Source organism: Eublepharis macularius, chromosome 6 (genome assembly GCF_028583425.1).
Source record: "Eublepharis macularius isolate TG4126 chromosome 6, MPM_Emac_v1.0, whole genome shotgun sequence".
NCBI classification, from domain to species: Eukaryota; Metazoa; Chordata; class Lepidosauria; order Squamata; family Eublepharidae; genus Eublepharis; species Eublepharis macularius.
In genome coordinates, this window is record NC_072795.1 from 118,341,339 (window position 1) to 118,358,213 (window position 16,875).

At 40.2% G+C, this 16,875-nt stretch overlaps 1 protein-coding gene across 1 annotated transcript in view; it reads left to right on the forward strand.

The window, feature by feature from the left end:
• Positions 1-16,875, forward strand: part of JMJD1C (jumonji domain containing 1C) — a 190,933-nt gene that overhangs the window by 152,012 nt on the left and 22,046 nt on the right. Inside the window, exons 9-14 of the mRNA XM_054982305.1 lie at positions 661-833; positions 1,120-3,299; positions 7,624-7,825; positions 13,628-13,842; positions 15,463-15,615; positions 15,936-16,025. Coding sequence (XP_054838280.1) covers positions 661-833; positions 1,120-3,299; positions 7,624-7,825; positions 13,628-13,842; positions 15,463-15,615; positions 15,936-16,025 — 3,013 coding nt within the window. The remainder of the gene's footprint in view (positions 1-660; positions 834-1,119; positions 3,300-7,623; positions 7,826-13,627; positions 13,843-15,462; positions 15,616-15,935; positions 16,026-16,875) is intronic.

A 16,875-nucleotide genomic window follows, 5' to 3' on the forward strand; every position in this document is an offset into this window, starting at 1 on the left:
CTTCTCACCTGCATGAATTTTCCCATCTATGGTTACTGTTATTGTTAATTGAGATTTAGCATTACATCTGCAGATGTGTGTCAATTCTGCATCATAGTTAGGTTTTCAATCAAGATTAAATGTTGGTTTGTAACCTCTGGTTAGTGCCAGTGTTAGCACCAGCACAGACATAATGCTTTATCACAGTTAATATCTAAGCAGAGTAGGGAGTGTGACCTATGGTTGTATCTGACAGCATCGCATCTGTACCAGGTCTGATTCACTGCTTGACCAACATATTTTTAGAAAACATTGCCTCTGTTACCTTCATGTTCTGTGTATACTGGGTGTCATGAAAGATTAATTAATTTGTACCTCAAACAGGCAGCGTTACAGCTGAAAAGTTGGTTTACTTTTTAGTCAGACTTGCTCTGTCACTCTGTATGCTACCTATGTGGTATTTAAAAAATTATCTTGTTCTTAAATAAGTTGCATGTTGCAGCATTAAAACTGTTTTTAAAATCCTTAGTAAAAGTTCCCGGAACTTAATTTTGTCACTTACCAGCCATTGTGAATACAAAAAAAAAGAACTTTCTATTTGTTGTTTAAGGTTTTTGGTAAAAGAGAGTGATGACTGTGCTCAGGTTCCAGTAGTAACTATGATGTCGTTGCTGTTAACAGAATACTCCTAGTCCTTGGTTGCACCAACCAACCTCTGTGACCTCAGCTGATGGGCTTGGGTTACTGAGTCATATACCTGTAAGACCATCCAGTGCAGAGCCACATCGGCCACTCAAACTGACGACACACTCTAGTCCCCCATTGTCAAAAAGTATAGCGGATCATCATAAAGAGTAAGTTTGTATTATTTAAATCTATATACACAGAAATGAGGGAATGCTGGAAATTTGAGGAGTTGAAGTTAACTATCTTGTGTTTTGCTCCAAGTCACTTGTAGCTACACTTCACATATTAGACACAAAGTGTGATCAATAGTAATCTGATAAGTATATTAATAAGGCATATATTAACATTGTATATTTTAGGTTAACATTTGAAAGAAAGATCCTTTAATTTTTATGTGCTTTGTAATTCATTTGACCCACAAGTAATCATCAAATGCTTTATATTTTTGTACAGAGAGATGGAAAGGAAAGGTATTTTTGAACCTCTATGTTCAGTTGCAACGACTCCAGCAAAGTCTGATCTAGAACACAACAGAACGCAGAATGTAAAAGAGGGCCATTTGCAAAGACATTTCGTAGACCCACTGCAAAGGTCTCTTCAAGAAACAGGAGAGAGGCTAAGCAAGTATAAAGAAGAACATAGGCGGATACTTCAAGAAAGTATTGAAGTTGCTCCTTTTACAGCTAAAGTCAAGACACTTGAGGGGGAAAGAGAGACTTATTCCAGAATAATGCCATTATCATCTTCTAGCCCCAAAAGCCATGGAATAAAACATGAGAAAGATTCAGAACTTTATAAAATGAAGCATTCAGTACCACAGAGTTTGCCACAAAGTAATTATTTTACCACCTTGTCTAACAGTGTAGTGAATGAACCGCCAAGAACTTACTCATCCAAAGAAGTTTCAGGTATGTGTACTGATAAACCAAGTAGCTGTCCTTCAACTACAGCTTCTAGTCAGTCGCTCACTTCTTTCACTTCATCTCTTTCAAAACCCCCGCCTTTGATTAAACACCTACCGGAAGCTGAAAGCTCAGTAAACAAGATAACAGATCAACTTTCACAGCCAGTGACATCTCACTCGGTAAATTCTTTCCGAAATGACTCTAGAAGTCCTACACAGTTGTCAATTTCATCCTCAGGTACACTTCGGACTATGCCTGCTTTACATAGAGCACCTGTGTTTCACCCTCCAGTCCATCACAGCCTGGAGAGAAAGGAAGGCAGTTATAATAGTCTTTCTCCGCCAACCCTAACACCAGTGCAGCCAGTTAATGCTGGTAGCAAAATCCATGAACTACAAAAGCCACCAACTTTAGTACCTGAGCCAAAAGAAGCACAAAGCATATACAAGAGTTCTTTGGAACAAAAAATTTCAGATATGTGGAAATGTAGTGATAATCCAAATCATGATAAAATGGAATGGCATGTTGAGCGAACTAGTGGGAAATCACCTTCTGCCACAGCTTCTGTCATTGTGCGTCCACCTTCAAGTGCGAAGTATGATACCATGTCTGTAGTGCAGTCAGCTCCCAAAGAACGAATTGCTGAAAGATCATTGAAAGGGACAAACTCAACAGACTGTCTGATACCAGCAGAAGCTAGAGAAACGGGAAGAATCATTCAGCCAAACATGAGCTCAGAAACGGTTCTTACCCAGCATGAAAAGAATTTTCCAGTTGCTTCCCAGGGCAACATTCCCTTCTCTGTCATGCCTACTACAGTTATACTGTGCAGTACCAAAACAGTTGTAACCACATCTGTGGTGAGTACTGGCGTTCCCAGCATGGGTGGTTCAGAAGTGACTTACTGTTCATCAAACACAGCATTGTCTTGCACATCAGTTGAAAGCACTGCCTCTAGAGCTATAACACAGGAAGTGATGCAAGTACAAGACTGCTCTGTAAGTACCATGGCTCCAGTTATACCAACCTCCAGCAAAATGGAAAGTGTTCTTCAGGCCAGCTCTGGATTCTCTGGACCATCTGATTTTATTCACTTGAAAAAGCATAAGGCAGCCTTGGCTGCGGCTCAGTTTAAAAGTAGCAGTGCCAGTGATGCAGAATCCAGTGCTGTGAAAAATCAGTTATGTCCAGCCTCTGTTTCCCTAGACAGTACTATCATTTCTAGTACAATAAACAAAGCAAATGCTGTAGGCAATGGGCAGATTTCCCAGATGAGTCAAGCAAACTATCACACAAAACTGAAAAAAGCTTGGCTCACAAGACATTCAGAAGAAGATAAAAACACTAATAAAAAAGAGAATTCTGGGAGCAGTGTATCAGAAATTATTAAGCCATGTACTGTTAACTTAATAGCGTCTACATCAAATGACTTGCAAAATACTGTAGATAGTAAAATGCTAGGGGAGAAACTTGTGAAAGAAGAGAAACACACACGGCGAAAATCAAAAAGGACTTACGAATCTGGGTCTGAAAGTGGTGATTCTGATGAAAGTGAAAGTAAGTCAGAACAAAGGACTAAGCGGCAGCCTAAGCCAACTTACAAAAAGAAACAAAATGATTTGCAGAAGAAAAAGGGTGATACAGAGGAAGAAATAAAACCAAATGGTGTTCTTAGCAGGAGTGCCAAAGAGAAAAGCAAACTGAAGTTACAGAGCAGCAGTAGTAACAGTAAGTATATCATTACATGCAAGTTGGGACTGATAAGAAAACTATTTATTGTAGTCTAGTCTGTGTATATTCTACTCTTTAAATAAAACCCCCTAAAATTCTGTACTAAAGGAAGCTGAACTCTACAACTTGTATAAATTATGAAAATATGCACAGATATTGCACACTGTGCAAGAAGCTGTGCATAGCAACAAAGTACACTGAACCCAGGCTTTTGAGATTCCATGAGGCCCTCCTTCATGCTCTTTCAAGCCTGTGTTCTCAGCTTTAAGATCTAAAAAGGTGTTGAGAGAGAGAGAGAGAGAATGAAAGTGCCAGCCAGTATTATCAGACTGCTGAATTGTTTGCTGGACACTTCATTAAGGTATGGTTCTGGGAGCAGGAATTCATATGTGCTTGGAGCTACCAGAGTATTTCCGTGGACAGAAGGATTTCTGCCCACCAAGTGTGACTTTCTTACCTCCCACTGCAACCCCAAATGACCCCAAAATTCTGCTCCGAGGAACAGCATTTCAAGGGGCATTGTGGGTTTCAGTGAGAGGGGAGAAGCAAGAAAATTGTGCCCTATGGGCAGAGACTCTTCTGTCCATAGAAATGCTCTAGTGGATCAAAGCCATAGATCTGATTATGAGTTTCTTTAGTATATTCAAATTTATGCTTATAAGCAATAGTTTCAAAAGATGATGCTAAATGTGTTGGTTTTGTCTAAAACATCAGAGTTAAAGTATAAGGATGGGCAACTTAAAACTTTATAGGATATCTTAATACATTCTATATGTAAAGTCTGTAACCGACTTAATTTGGAAAGATGTGCTCCGTAAGGTACAAGAAGCTGTTTACAGTGCAACCGAAACAGTTAGATCAAATGGTTCAACTGCTACCCAAAACACTCCTTAATTTGCCTCATTTTTCATATCTATTAAATGTTGCAACTGGGCATGGTACAAGTCTGCAAACTGTACAGTGGTACATACATACTATCCCATGCTGTGAATTGTCCTAATTAAAGTTAACTCTGCACCAGGGTTGTTATGGGATGGATTTTTTTTTAAAGATATAGCAAATTGGTTCCACTTTTTCTCTTTTTCTCTTTCAAAAAAGGAATTACCTTTGATTTCTCATTAATTTATCTTTGTGGTTTTATGTTTTTTTAAACCATGTGATAGTATAATTTCAGTTTACACCACATGATGGTGCTATATGTGCCCTTTGATAACTTCAGCTCCTCCCCCCCTTTTTGATGTTCCTTACCACAGGGTGGGGCTCTAGCAGGAGGAGGAAAGGAGAATGTGAGTAAGCTAAAGTTGCAGGCTACGCTTTAAGCAAGATGCAGGTGCTCACAAGCATTCTCTTTTCCAGACACTTTCCAAACATGTTCTTTCCTGGTGCTACATCAACAAATTGTGTATCTCTCTTTGCACCAACAAATAGAAATTCAGTGGATGCAGCTTTCCTTTTCCCATGGCACAGGGAAAGCCTCGCCTGTTCATTTCTGCCTGTTGTGCGACTGTAATATGATACAAAGAGTAAAAGCAGTCTGATCCAGCAGTGATATGTTCAGATGAGTCCCAACTTATGTGTGTGTGTTTGTTTAATGGCACACCTTGTTTTTAATTCTTTGCTTTATTGTGGAACCAGGACATCTATTCTCCCTTCCTGGCTGTGAAAGCAGAAGTAGGGTCTTGTGGTTAGAGAATATGTCAAAAGAATTTGCTACGAGGAAGTTGAATTCCAGGCTTCACTGCTCAGATATCTATAGTGGGTGGGTGTGTCTCCATTGTGGATCCCACCCCAAGCAGGTTTCATCATTCACCTCTCTTCCATTTTTATCCTCTCAACAACCCTGCAATTGTTTATGGTATATAAATATATGACTTTTTTGAGATGAATCTTTCTCATCTCAAAAGAGGAATTGATATGAAACGGACTAAAATTCCTAAAAAGAGGAGTAGAAATGGATTGCTGGATTTCAGGGAGAAATCCGGCAGAATAATTAAAAGAATCCACAAAACAACCCTACTCTGCACTATTCCAGTACCCACTTTCCTACCCTTCTGTGCCCAGACTTGAACTGTTCCAGTAGACCATGTTTATCCTTTGTTTATCACTGTTGTCGCAATTTGTCTCTTTACCTCTTGAGTCTTCCCTATAACTGCTGTTGTTTCCCCCTTCTGACAGCACCATTGCAGACAGTTCTATCGACTGTGTGTCTACACTTTGGTCACTGTTTCAGATTTTCTAAGAATTTAGGTCTAGGCATATATGGCCCAGAATATTTGTCTAAATTTTGAAGAGATTTTTCATAACAGTTGCTTTTACAAACTGAGGGCTCAACAAGAATGTGCATCTGCGTCTGGTATTTTTTGGCTGTATTTTCTCTAGATATTTCCCCCGGGTACATGATTGTATGGAGGAAACCAAAGCACTGCCCCAGTATTTACACGTTGAATGCACTGTAGAAATGCCCATGATCATAGCATCTCTAAAAAGCACTGCCGTGATTGCAGAAATCATTGTAACTTACATGTGCCGCCTTTTCATTTCCAAATGTAGGCCAGGGATATTTCCAAGGATTTTCACACAGAGAAACAAAATCAGTGTCAAAAGGGTAGTCACTATTGTACATGGTAATTAACAGACACAAGGCTGTTGTGCTCTTAAGATTTTTTTTCTGCAGTATCATAGTTATATACTTTAAAATGTAAACAGTGTCAGAATTCAATAAAAAGTGCTTGCTTCCTATCCATTTAACCTTAGGATCATAAAGTGGCATTTCTTGTCACTCTTTTAGGGAACTTCATTTTAATTCATATTACTATGTATATGCAAACCATTGGATATGTTGCTGTTTTGAGACTAATAATTTTCAAGTGTGCAAATCTCTTTAAGTATTCAAAAGGAGATCATTGATGTTACTGTTATTTTGAGAATGCATTCTTTTTTAGCTGCAAGAAAGTAGGTTTTATTTTTGTAGATATTTTTTATACTTATGAGGCAAATACATAGATGCAGAGTCCTGGGAAAGATGAGTTTGGGAATTTGTATATAGAATAGATCCAGAGGAGTTAGCCGTGTTAGTCTGTAGTAGCAAAATGGCAGAGTCCAGTAGCACCTTTAAGACTAACCAACTTTACTGTAGCATAAACTTTCAAGAACCACAGTTCTCTTAGTCAGATGTATGGAGGGTATGAAGAAACTAGCCAGATCTATATAGGTGGTGAGGGGAGGGGAGTAGATGCAAATCAGTTGCTTCTGATAATGAGATCAGTTTGCTTCTGATAATGAGATAACCATTCATAGTCTCTATTCAATCCAAGTCGGACTGAGTCAAATTTACATACGAATTCCAATTCAGCAGCTTCCCGTTGGATTTTGTCTTTGAAAGGTTTCTGTTGAACTATGGTGACCTTTAAGTCCTTGATGGAATGTCCTGGTAGATTGAAGATTCTCCCACTGGTTTCTAGATGTTGCCATTTTAATGTCAGATTTGTGTCCATTTATTCTTTTGTGCAAAGGTTGGCTGGTTTGTCCAATGTACAGCAGAGCAGATGGACATTGTTAGCACATGAGGGCATATATCCTGTTGGAGGATGAGCAGCTGTAAGAGCCAGAGATAGTGTAGTTGACGCCATTGGGTCCTGTAATCGTATTTCCTGGGTAGATATGAGGGCAGAGTTGGCATCTGGGTCTGTTGCAGGGTCTGGTATCAGTGTTGGTGACTCTGCTAGCCAATTCATGGTTATTAGTGAGAAGTCGTTTAAGGTTGGGGTGCTATCTGTAGGCAGGGAGAGGTCTTCCACCAGGGCTTGTGAGAGAGAGGCATCATTTTCCAGGATGGGCTATAGATCACCGATGATACGTTGGATGGGTTTGAGTGTCCCCTATAGTGCTCTGAAGTAACTGATCTCCATATCAGAAGCAACTAATTTGCATCTACTCCCCCCTCTCCTCACCACCTATATATATCTGGTCAGTTTCCTCATACCCTCCATGCATCTGACGAAGAGAACTGTGGTTCTCGAACGTTTATGCTACAGTAAAGTTGGTTAGTCTTAAAGGTGCTACTGGACTCTTCGAATATAGAATAGTCATCTTTTTAAAAAGTTCTTTGATTAATAGTGGGGAAAATATGCAGCAAAATTGACAGAAAATATAAGAACTAAGTATCTCTCCCCCAAATTTTCAGTCATAATTTTGTTTGAATACTTAAGTTATAGTTGTTGATTCCCACTGCACTCTTGTAGGGGTTTTTTTTGCTGAGTTCTAAATATTGTATCTTAATAACATGCTTGTCATCCTGGCTAAATAAATGTTCTTTTTGCAGCTGGCATACCTCGTTCAGTATTAAAAGACTGGCGTAAAGTAAAGAAGCTGAAGCAAACTGGAGAGTCCTTTTTGCAGGATGACTCTTGCTATGAAATAGGGCCCAATTTGCAAAAATGCAGAGAATGTAGACTGGTGAGAAGTAAGAAAGGTGAAGAATCTGCACACTCACCAGTGTTTTGTAGATTCTACTACTTCCGTCGGTAAGTGAAAAAAATCTTTTAATAGTAAACCTTATTCCTTCTCTATTTAGTGGTTCAGGTTGTGTTAAAGTATAGCGATGTGTACAACTTTTGAAATGTAGGGTGGTGGTTTGGTGGGGAAGGGTGATTGAAGTTACAGAGCTGTTGGGTCCTCTTCTGGAGTTCTCACACACATCTTTCAATTTGTCTTTGAGGGAAATCTATATAAGCCTCTTTTAGGGTTTATCATACACATGTGTAGTAAATGGAGGCAGTCATTTTATAATAATCTCAGTGAATAAAGGTAACTGGGACTAAATTCTTTGACCTAAGTGGCTTCTTTGACCTAAGTACCTACGAGCAAATTCATTTTGTCAACACTTTTGCACTTCATATGTCTTAAATATCTGCTCTGTAGCGTGCTTCATCCAGAAAGATGTTCCATGACTCTGTGAGGCTCTTTGTCCACCTTCTTTCCATTACTAAACAGCTTTGCCAGCTGACAGGTACTATCTCAGAGGGTGTTCACATAATTAGCAGCTTTTAGCCAAAACAGAACCTCAAAAAATTATCTCACCTCCTTGCACAGAAATTGCATAGGGGATCAGGACTAGCTTCCCCTGCTTTTAAGTGGGGGAGGGGGGGGAGAGAAGCAAGACTTAGGTAACTGCCATTTCATCATTCCCCACAAGAAATATATATGCCTAGCAAATTATATGCTTATGGGAGAGGCTTGAGATACAGGATATGAGATGCATGCTTCTTATGATGTCACAAAGGTACTCCCACATTATCATGGCAACAAGAATATACTGTAGCTGAATAAGACTGTAGAGGTGAGAGGAGGAAAGCAACAGCCAGAGACTAGGTTGGAAGGGATGGAAAGAGAGAAAAAAAGTAGGACAAAGCCAGCTGGGCTGGGATGTCAGCTGTGACTGCATTTCCACCTGCAGTTCATTTTTTGGTAGGCTTTCCACTAGTGTAAGTCTCATCCTTTTGAGTTATAACCAATTATAACTCATACTCTTGAGTTATAAGCATGTCAGTCCTTGCATTATAGAATTTCTGCAAAGCTATCCTTGTATTCTTTTAACCAGTCATTCCACACTGATTCTGAATGTTCACAATGATCTAATAGATTACACTATAAAAATGTAACACCAGTTAATGAGACATCTAGGAGGTGAAAGTGGTTTTAATTAACTTGTGGCACTTTAATTGTTTTGAGCCTTTAGTAGTGGTTCTTCTTAGACATGGCTTCATATGAATGTATGTCACAGAATAACTACTTTCTTTGCAACCTTTAATACCTGTTTTCAGCGTACAGTTCTGAGAATCTTGTCACTATTGAGTAAATTAGGCATTGGCAAAACTAGGCCTAGGAGTGTTTTCTTATTTATATTAATTGAGATTTTGTAGCAACTGATTAATTATTATTTGCATACAATTCATTTGTGCCGTTGGGGCTTGACTTGAGCCTTGTATCTTGTGTATCAGAGAGATGCTTGAACATTGCTCTCGAGGCAAGACAGAAAATAGGTGTGTGTTGATATAAACAAATGGTGTCAGTTAGAAATCTTTTCACAATGCTATTGTATCTTCTGGATTTTTATTATATCCTTGAACATATAGGAATACCTGGCAGTTGCTCATGTTTTCAGCTTCTGGAAAAACCAACATCAGTTTTCTGAAGAGTTTTCTAACTGTTCCATAACAACAACAACAACATTCAATTTATATACCGCCCTTCAGGATGACTTAACACTCACTCAGAGCGGTTTACAAAGTATATTATTATCCCCACAACAAACACCCTGTGAGGTGGGTGGAGCTGAGAGAGCTCCTAGAAGCTGTACTGTTGGGGTAGTAAAGCTATGTTAAATCTATATCATGCTGCTTGAGATGATATGGGAGCTAGGGTAAAATGAATAGTTTCTGTGTCAGTACACATGCTGCCCCTCCTCTAAGTACTTCAGGGTGGTATACACCCTGTTCTCCATGTTAACCTCACAATAACCCTGCAAAGTAGGTTAGGCTGGGGAAAAGACCTACTTGCCCAAGGTCACTGGTAAGGGATTTGAACCCAGGTCTCACTGCCCTACTCCACTATACTATACTCGCAAACAAAGTAAGGTTGACCACAGCAACCTAAAAAAAAGTACCAACTAGGGTGCAGTTTAATATAGCAGGACAGTGAACAGGACAGTGAAATTATTGCTGTGTTAAACAGCAGCGGCAACAGGCATGATGCTTTTATTATTTATTTTAAGTAATACTTTCCTCTTCATATGAATATCTGCGGTGGCTTGCAATAAAAACAAGTCTTAAAGCAATACACAAGAAGACACATGAATAAAAATATCCGGAGAGAGAATAATGCAGTGAAACAATTTCGAACAGCAACAGATATTAATGTAGAAAGCTCTTAAAATCCTAAAACAGCCAACATATAGCTGGGGAAAGTCTATTCATATAACTTTGGAATAAAAGGAGGGTAATTTAATAGAACAGTAATACAGTTACAGGGGAAGGAATCCAAAAGACCCAGGAGAATAAAAATGTCTCTGCCTGGAATCTTGTAAGTTCAGTACCCTGCAAACATCTATAGGGAGGTTCAGAGCTTGAGCACTGCTATTAAAATTACTTTGTCTCTCGTGCTCAGTTACTTGGTTTGTGAAATTGGGAGCACGCAGGTCAGGGCTGCTGATGAAGATCTTAAGTGGTGGGCAGGCTTATATGGGATGATGAGGTGCTCCTTCATGTATCCTGGTCCTCCCAGCCCATGAAGATATTTATGGGAAACTAGGGCTTTAAATTCTGCCCAAAAGTAAACCAGCAACTGGTATGGACTTTTAAAATCTGGTAAGAAATGGTGTTTACAGTTTTACCTGGCAGCTGCCTCACCACCTCATGTTGGAGCTATTGTCAAAAGCCGCCTCATCATGTAGGACACATTGCAGTAGCCAACAGACAACAATGGCCAAATCATGCCTTTTAGTGAAAGGTTGTTGGGAAGTAGCTGTGAGTTAAAAGTACTGTGTGCTGCAGGGAAGATGTGAACCTCCAGCTCAAGCCCCAAATCAAAAAGCAACCCTAAGGTGCTTACCTGCTCCTTGAGGGGAATGCACTTATTCAGAACAAGCAGACTTTTGAATTATTGATTGACTTTATTAACAACTTATACCACATCAGTCTTTTCTGGAATGACTGTCAGTTTACTAGCCTTCATTCTGTTACCATCTCCAGACAACAGTTCAGCGTAACAGCTATGTCACCTGACTTAATTGCACAGAAGTAGCAGCACTGGGTTTCATATATATGGAATCTATGCATTGGATTCTAGAAACTCAAAGGATTTTGCCTAGTGGTTTCATGTAGACCAGGAGACCCAAACCTATTTGAGCCTTTGGAATTCTGACACTAGGTGGTGGACCCAACTACAAAATGGCCACCACAAAGGGCGAAGCCAGCCACAAAATCTCAAGGAGTGTGGTCATGTATAACTCAAATAGTAACTCTTCATCATTACAGACAGAAGCTCTGTTTAAGAGGATGCCTCTTAACATATTGTTTGAAAAATATTTTCTTGCATTCACACAACTTATCTTCAGTCATAAAGTGAAGATCCTTGTGCTGTGGTGGCAGCTGCCACCAACGCAGCTTTTTAAAAATCTGCACAGTCCATTAGATCTCCAAAGGCCAATCATAAGCCCTGCTGGGCAAAAGCTCACCTAGATCCACTCACTTTCTAAAAACACAGGTTCTAGAAAAGGTGTCTGCAGGTGGCAGGGCAGCCATGAGCACCTCATTGGGGACCCCTGATGTAGATGTTAAATAATCAAGGGACAAAATCAGAGCCCTGTGGAAGCCCATATTTTAGATGTTCTAGGGTTGAACAGTACCACTTTATAGGATAGAACTACCAGTGTGTGTTGCCTCTGATACCTGGTTTAACTAGCTCATCCAGAAGGATACATGTTTGATGGCACCGAAAGCTGGAGCAAGGTCCAGGATAATCACAAGGGCTGCACTTTCTTTCTCACTCTCCTGACAAACTTTGTTAGGCGGGATATCCAAGACAGATCTGGAACCAGGTTTTTTAAAAAAAAACTTTTAAAAATTTGTATTTATTAGTGCAAAACAAACAAAAAGAATTTTTTTACACAAAAACAATGCTGGCTACAAAAAACACTATTGGCAAATCTGTATATATGCTTCTATAAAAGTGTCCAGATATCTAAGATACGCAATTGCTGTCTATATGCAAATAGGGCTGTTCTATTCGGGTTTTGCTTTGGGTAAAGTTACCTGAAGTGGACCCAATTTGGCAAGCTAAGCTTACCAAAGCGATTTGGGTTGCTTCGGTAAGCTTCGGGGTTGTTTTAAGGGCCCCGCCACTGCTTGCAAGCAGCGGCCGGGCCCTTTAAACATCAACCCCCCACCTACCTTCCGGTGGCTCCGGGCCAGCTCTTCTGCCGCTGCCACACCACCACCTGAGCCTGCGGGGTGGTGGGGAAGGCCGGAGCCACCTCCTCCGGCCCTTCCTGCCCCTCAAATGGCCATGGCGTGCCGGCAGCCATTTGAGGAGCAGGAAGGGCCGGAGGAGGCGGAGAAAGCCCTTCCTGCCCCTCAAATGGCCACCGCGGCGCAGGTACACCGCAGCCATTTGAGGGGCAGAAAGGGCTGGAGGAGGCGGCTCCAGCCTTCCCCACCACCCCGCAGGCTCGGGTGGCGGTGTGGAGGCAGAGGAGCTGGGTGGCTCTAAGCTGTGCTGCCTTGTGCTGCCGCTGCCCAGCTGATAACCCTCCCGCCTCCAGGTAAGTGGGTGGTGGTTGGAGGGCTCTCCCCAGGGTTGGGTGGGGGTGGAGGGGTCTCCCCAGGGGTTGGTAGAGGAGTTGCCCCAGGGAGGGTGGGTGGTGGTGGTGGGGAGTTTCCCCCCCTCGCTTCAGTATGCTCCGAATCTTCATGGAGCATACTGAAGTGATTCCCAAAAAGCTGCTTCGGATTTAGGGGTATCCCGAATCGGTTTCCCTCTTCAGGTAAACCCAAAGCGGGAATACCGAATCTCCCCACCCATGCAGAGCCCTATATGCAGTGCATTCAAATGTTGATGTTTATAAAGTCCTCAATCCAATGAATTACTGGAAGTGGGCTTTTGTCTTTTGTAGTATAAATCTTTAGTGACTGTAAGGGCATGAAGGGTCCATTTCCGTTGACAGTTAGGTTCCAAGAGACAGGCAAATAGTTTAACTGTACATTAACATCCTCAAAAATAAATGCGTATTCTAATACAAAATTAATATGGATAATGACTTCCTCCCAAAAGGGCCGAATGACTGGACATGTCCCAAGCATATGCTTAAGAGACACAACTTGTAAATTATACTGCCCAACAATTAGACACTGTACTTAATTCTTTAGTAAAAATGCACTGTGGTATCCAATATTCCCTAAACATAGCTTTTTGCTGAATCACAGCTTAAGATCCATAGCTGCAACCAGTATAAGGCTTGGAACCAGGTTCAAGTGTTTTACTAAGAAATGTAAATGAAGTTTCCCTACCCCAAGGAGACTACAACCTATATTTCAACCAGTGAAAGGTTGCAGGTTCCTGGATTGTAACCTAATATCTTCTCCTTCCCTTTCCAGTAGTATCTTTGCCAAGGAGAAGACAGAAAGATGCATGTGCTTTGCAATCCTGTTGATTAATGGCACATTAGATTAGCTATAGCAGTGTTTGACTTACAGATAACAACCGGATTGTAATTAAACTGCTCAGCACTGTGATACTTAGCTAAGTCATTTCTGTATTTTGTTTTGTAGGCTTTCTTTTAGTAAGAACGGAGTCGTTAGGATTGATGGCTTTTCTTCTCCTGATCAGTATGATGATGAAGCAATAAGTTTATGGACACATGAGAATTATGATGATGATGAAACAGACATAGAAATGTGTAAATATATTTTAGACCACATAGGTGACAAATTTTGTCAGTTAGTGACATCTGAGAAAACAGCCATGTCCTGGGTGAAAAAGGATGGTAAGTCTCTCTAGCTTTTTCTACTATCTTATATATATATAAGAGCAAGCATATTCAAGACAACACACTTCCTACCCTAGTGCGCCACCAGAGGGTGCCACTGTGGTGGCAAACCCAGGCAGGGATCAGGAGTGGAGCAAGTGGCAATGCCCACTCCCCACCTTCACCCAGCAGGGATCAGGTGCAGAGCAAGCAGCAATGCTCTCCCCCCGCCTTCACTCAGCTGAGATCAGAAGCAGAGCAAGTGGCAACGCCCGCCCCCTGCTTTCACCTGACGTGGATCAGGAGCAGAGCAGGTGGCAATGCCTCCCCCCCCCCGCCTTCACCCAGCTGGGATCAGGCGCAGAGGAGAATGCAATGCCCGCCTGCCCCCTCCCCTTTGTATTTTCCGCCACAATGTGCTTTGCTGCTAGTAACTGAATTTAAATGTTAGCTTTCATAGCTGGCTCCTTTTTAGTATGAACCAAATGTTCTGGTCTTCATTGGGAATCGTCGTATTGTATTGAAATGTTGTTTCATTGTACTGCTAAGAATGGCACATAAGTTCAAAAATGAATTGGGATAAACTGCATAAGACATAATAGAGCAATTATGTTAGCTTGGATTTTCTTCAAAAACTTTGGTTGATTTGGTTTGGGGGGAATATTTTTTGAGAAAATCTATTTAACACTGATTATTGTTATTTGGTAATATTAAGGTAAAAATTATAAATCAATTCTGTTGTTACTGGATTTTGTGATTCCATGTCAAAGTGTTCAGTGCAAGAGGACAATAAAAAAAGCAACATACAACTTCTGAGTAGGGCCCCAGTATTCGAAACCATCCTATTATATTCACAAGTGATAAAATGTTTTGTCTAGTGTGTTGTTCTTTTGTTGGTCTTTTGGAATTCTGAGAACATCATCTTACATCTTTGGCTGCCAATGGGCAAGAGAGGGGAGAGCTGTGATAGGACATACAAGCAGCCCCTAGAAAGTTTATGACAAGTTTCTTATGTGGACAAAAGTGATCTTCCTTGCCTATTAAATTTACTAGGAAAAGTTTTCATTAAAATTGAAAATAATGCCAGTTATGTGTCTGACCATGTTCAGTCCTCTGTCTAAATATCCCAAATGAAGGGATAGCTTACCATGTAAATCTAGAGTCCGTAATTTCTCCAAATCATTCCATTTCTTATACATATCTTTTACTTGCCCTGGGGCAAGATACCAGAAAGTGCATCTTTTGCAAAAAAAAAAAATTCTTCAGGAGCAGTGTACAACTTTCTTTTTAGAAGAAACAGTTTCTATTCTTGCCTACTCCTTTTCCATCAAGTGGGAAGCAAGGATAACATCCCATTTGTATATACAACTTGTTGTTGATATGGTAGAGTCATACATTATTAAGTTCTAGAAATAAGAGCCTTTGTAACCACAAAGGCTGTGTAATAGAATTTCAGACAGTTGCTTAGATACACGATGATTTAAAAAATACTTATGGTAGTTGTCATATTTCCCCCCAGTCACCTGAAAGAAAATAATGACTGGTCTGTTTGGCTGAAATTTTATTTCTGTGCTACAGCTTTACAGATGTTTGCCTTTGAATTTCGGTACTTGATCTTCTGTTTACTCTGTATTTCAGCCAAAATTGCTTGGAAGAGAGCAGTCAGAGGAGTGCGTGAAATGTGTGATGCATGTGAAGCCACTCTGTTTAACATTCACTGGGTGTGCCAAAAATGTGGATTTGTGGTCTGCTTAGATTGCTACAAGGCAAAGGAAAGGAAGAGTTCTAGAGGTCAGTGCACTCTTGTAAGAAGAACAGCAATTTAGATGTTTAGAATTTCTAAGTTTAAATTTGAGCTTGTTTTTGTCCGGCTACCAAACATTGTATGCAAAGCAGAATTTCCACTTCAAGTATCTTTGTCCCCAAAAGCAGATTTCATTGTTCTTATTATTCCCTTTGATACGAAAATAGGGCCTAATGTTGCTTGGCAAATAGCAACAGCCCTAGAGGTATGTCTGTAGGTTGTAATTTTGAAAACTAATTTACAGTGACAGTATGCACTGAAGCTTATAAAACCCCATAAGTTATATGAACTGTTAATATCTTTATAGATAAAGAACTGTATGCTTGGATGAAATGCGTGAAAGGACAGCCACATGATCATAAGCATTTAATGCCCACTCAGATTATTCCTGGATCTGGTAAGATCACAACAAACTTTGAAGATGAAATTTATTTACTTTTAAAAAATGTGTTAGTACTCAGTCACTAGGACTTCGTGGATAACGATTTATAGGTTGATGTTACAAACTTGGAAGTAACATTTGAGAATGAGCTAAGACATTTATATTTCCTGTCCTTAAAAATGTGCTTGAGCTGAAGGACTAAATAACCTTCAGATCACTGAGAAGTCTTTATGTGTAAGAATGTTTATTCTTCAAGTCCTATCTGTAATCAATATTAGAAAGCTGAAATGATGGAATTAGTTTGGGACATGATCAGAGTCAAGAGGCTTTAAAGTCAAGAATAAAATTAACTACATAATAAAGTAAGCCAAATACTGAACACAGTATGAAACTGAAAAAAACAGTGCCTCAGTTTTAAATACCATTGTAATTATTATAATCTAATAGCAAAATGGTGCCATGCTAGTGATGTAAGCAGCAAAGTGGGGCAATCTACAGAAGAGCTATGGGGATTCCCTAGCTATTCAGAAAAGTATGCCTTTGTAAATTATCCAAACAAGGGGAAAAAACCAAAATCCATCCTCATATAGATTGAATATGCTCCAGGAATACAGAATGTTGAGAGCTGATGAGTCATTTAAAAGTGGCGGCGTGGTGGGGCGGGGAGATTAATCTGCTCAAGTTCCTGAGACCATATAGAATTATTGAGGAAAAGATTTGGGTGAGAAGAGCATGGTGTGAGATTTCCAAAGTGGTGGTCTCCCTGATAAAAAAAAATTCTAGAAAGTTTGAAACTGTGGAGGGAATCTTTTTAATTCCTTTTTGGATATTTGGGGGGTGGGGAATTGAAATATATGCAATACTT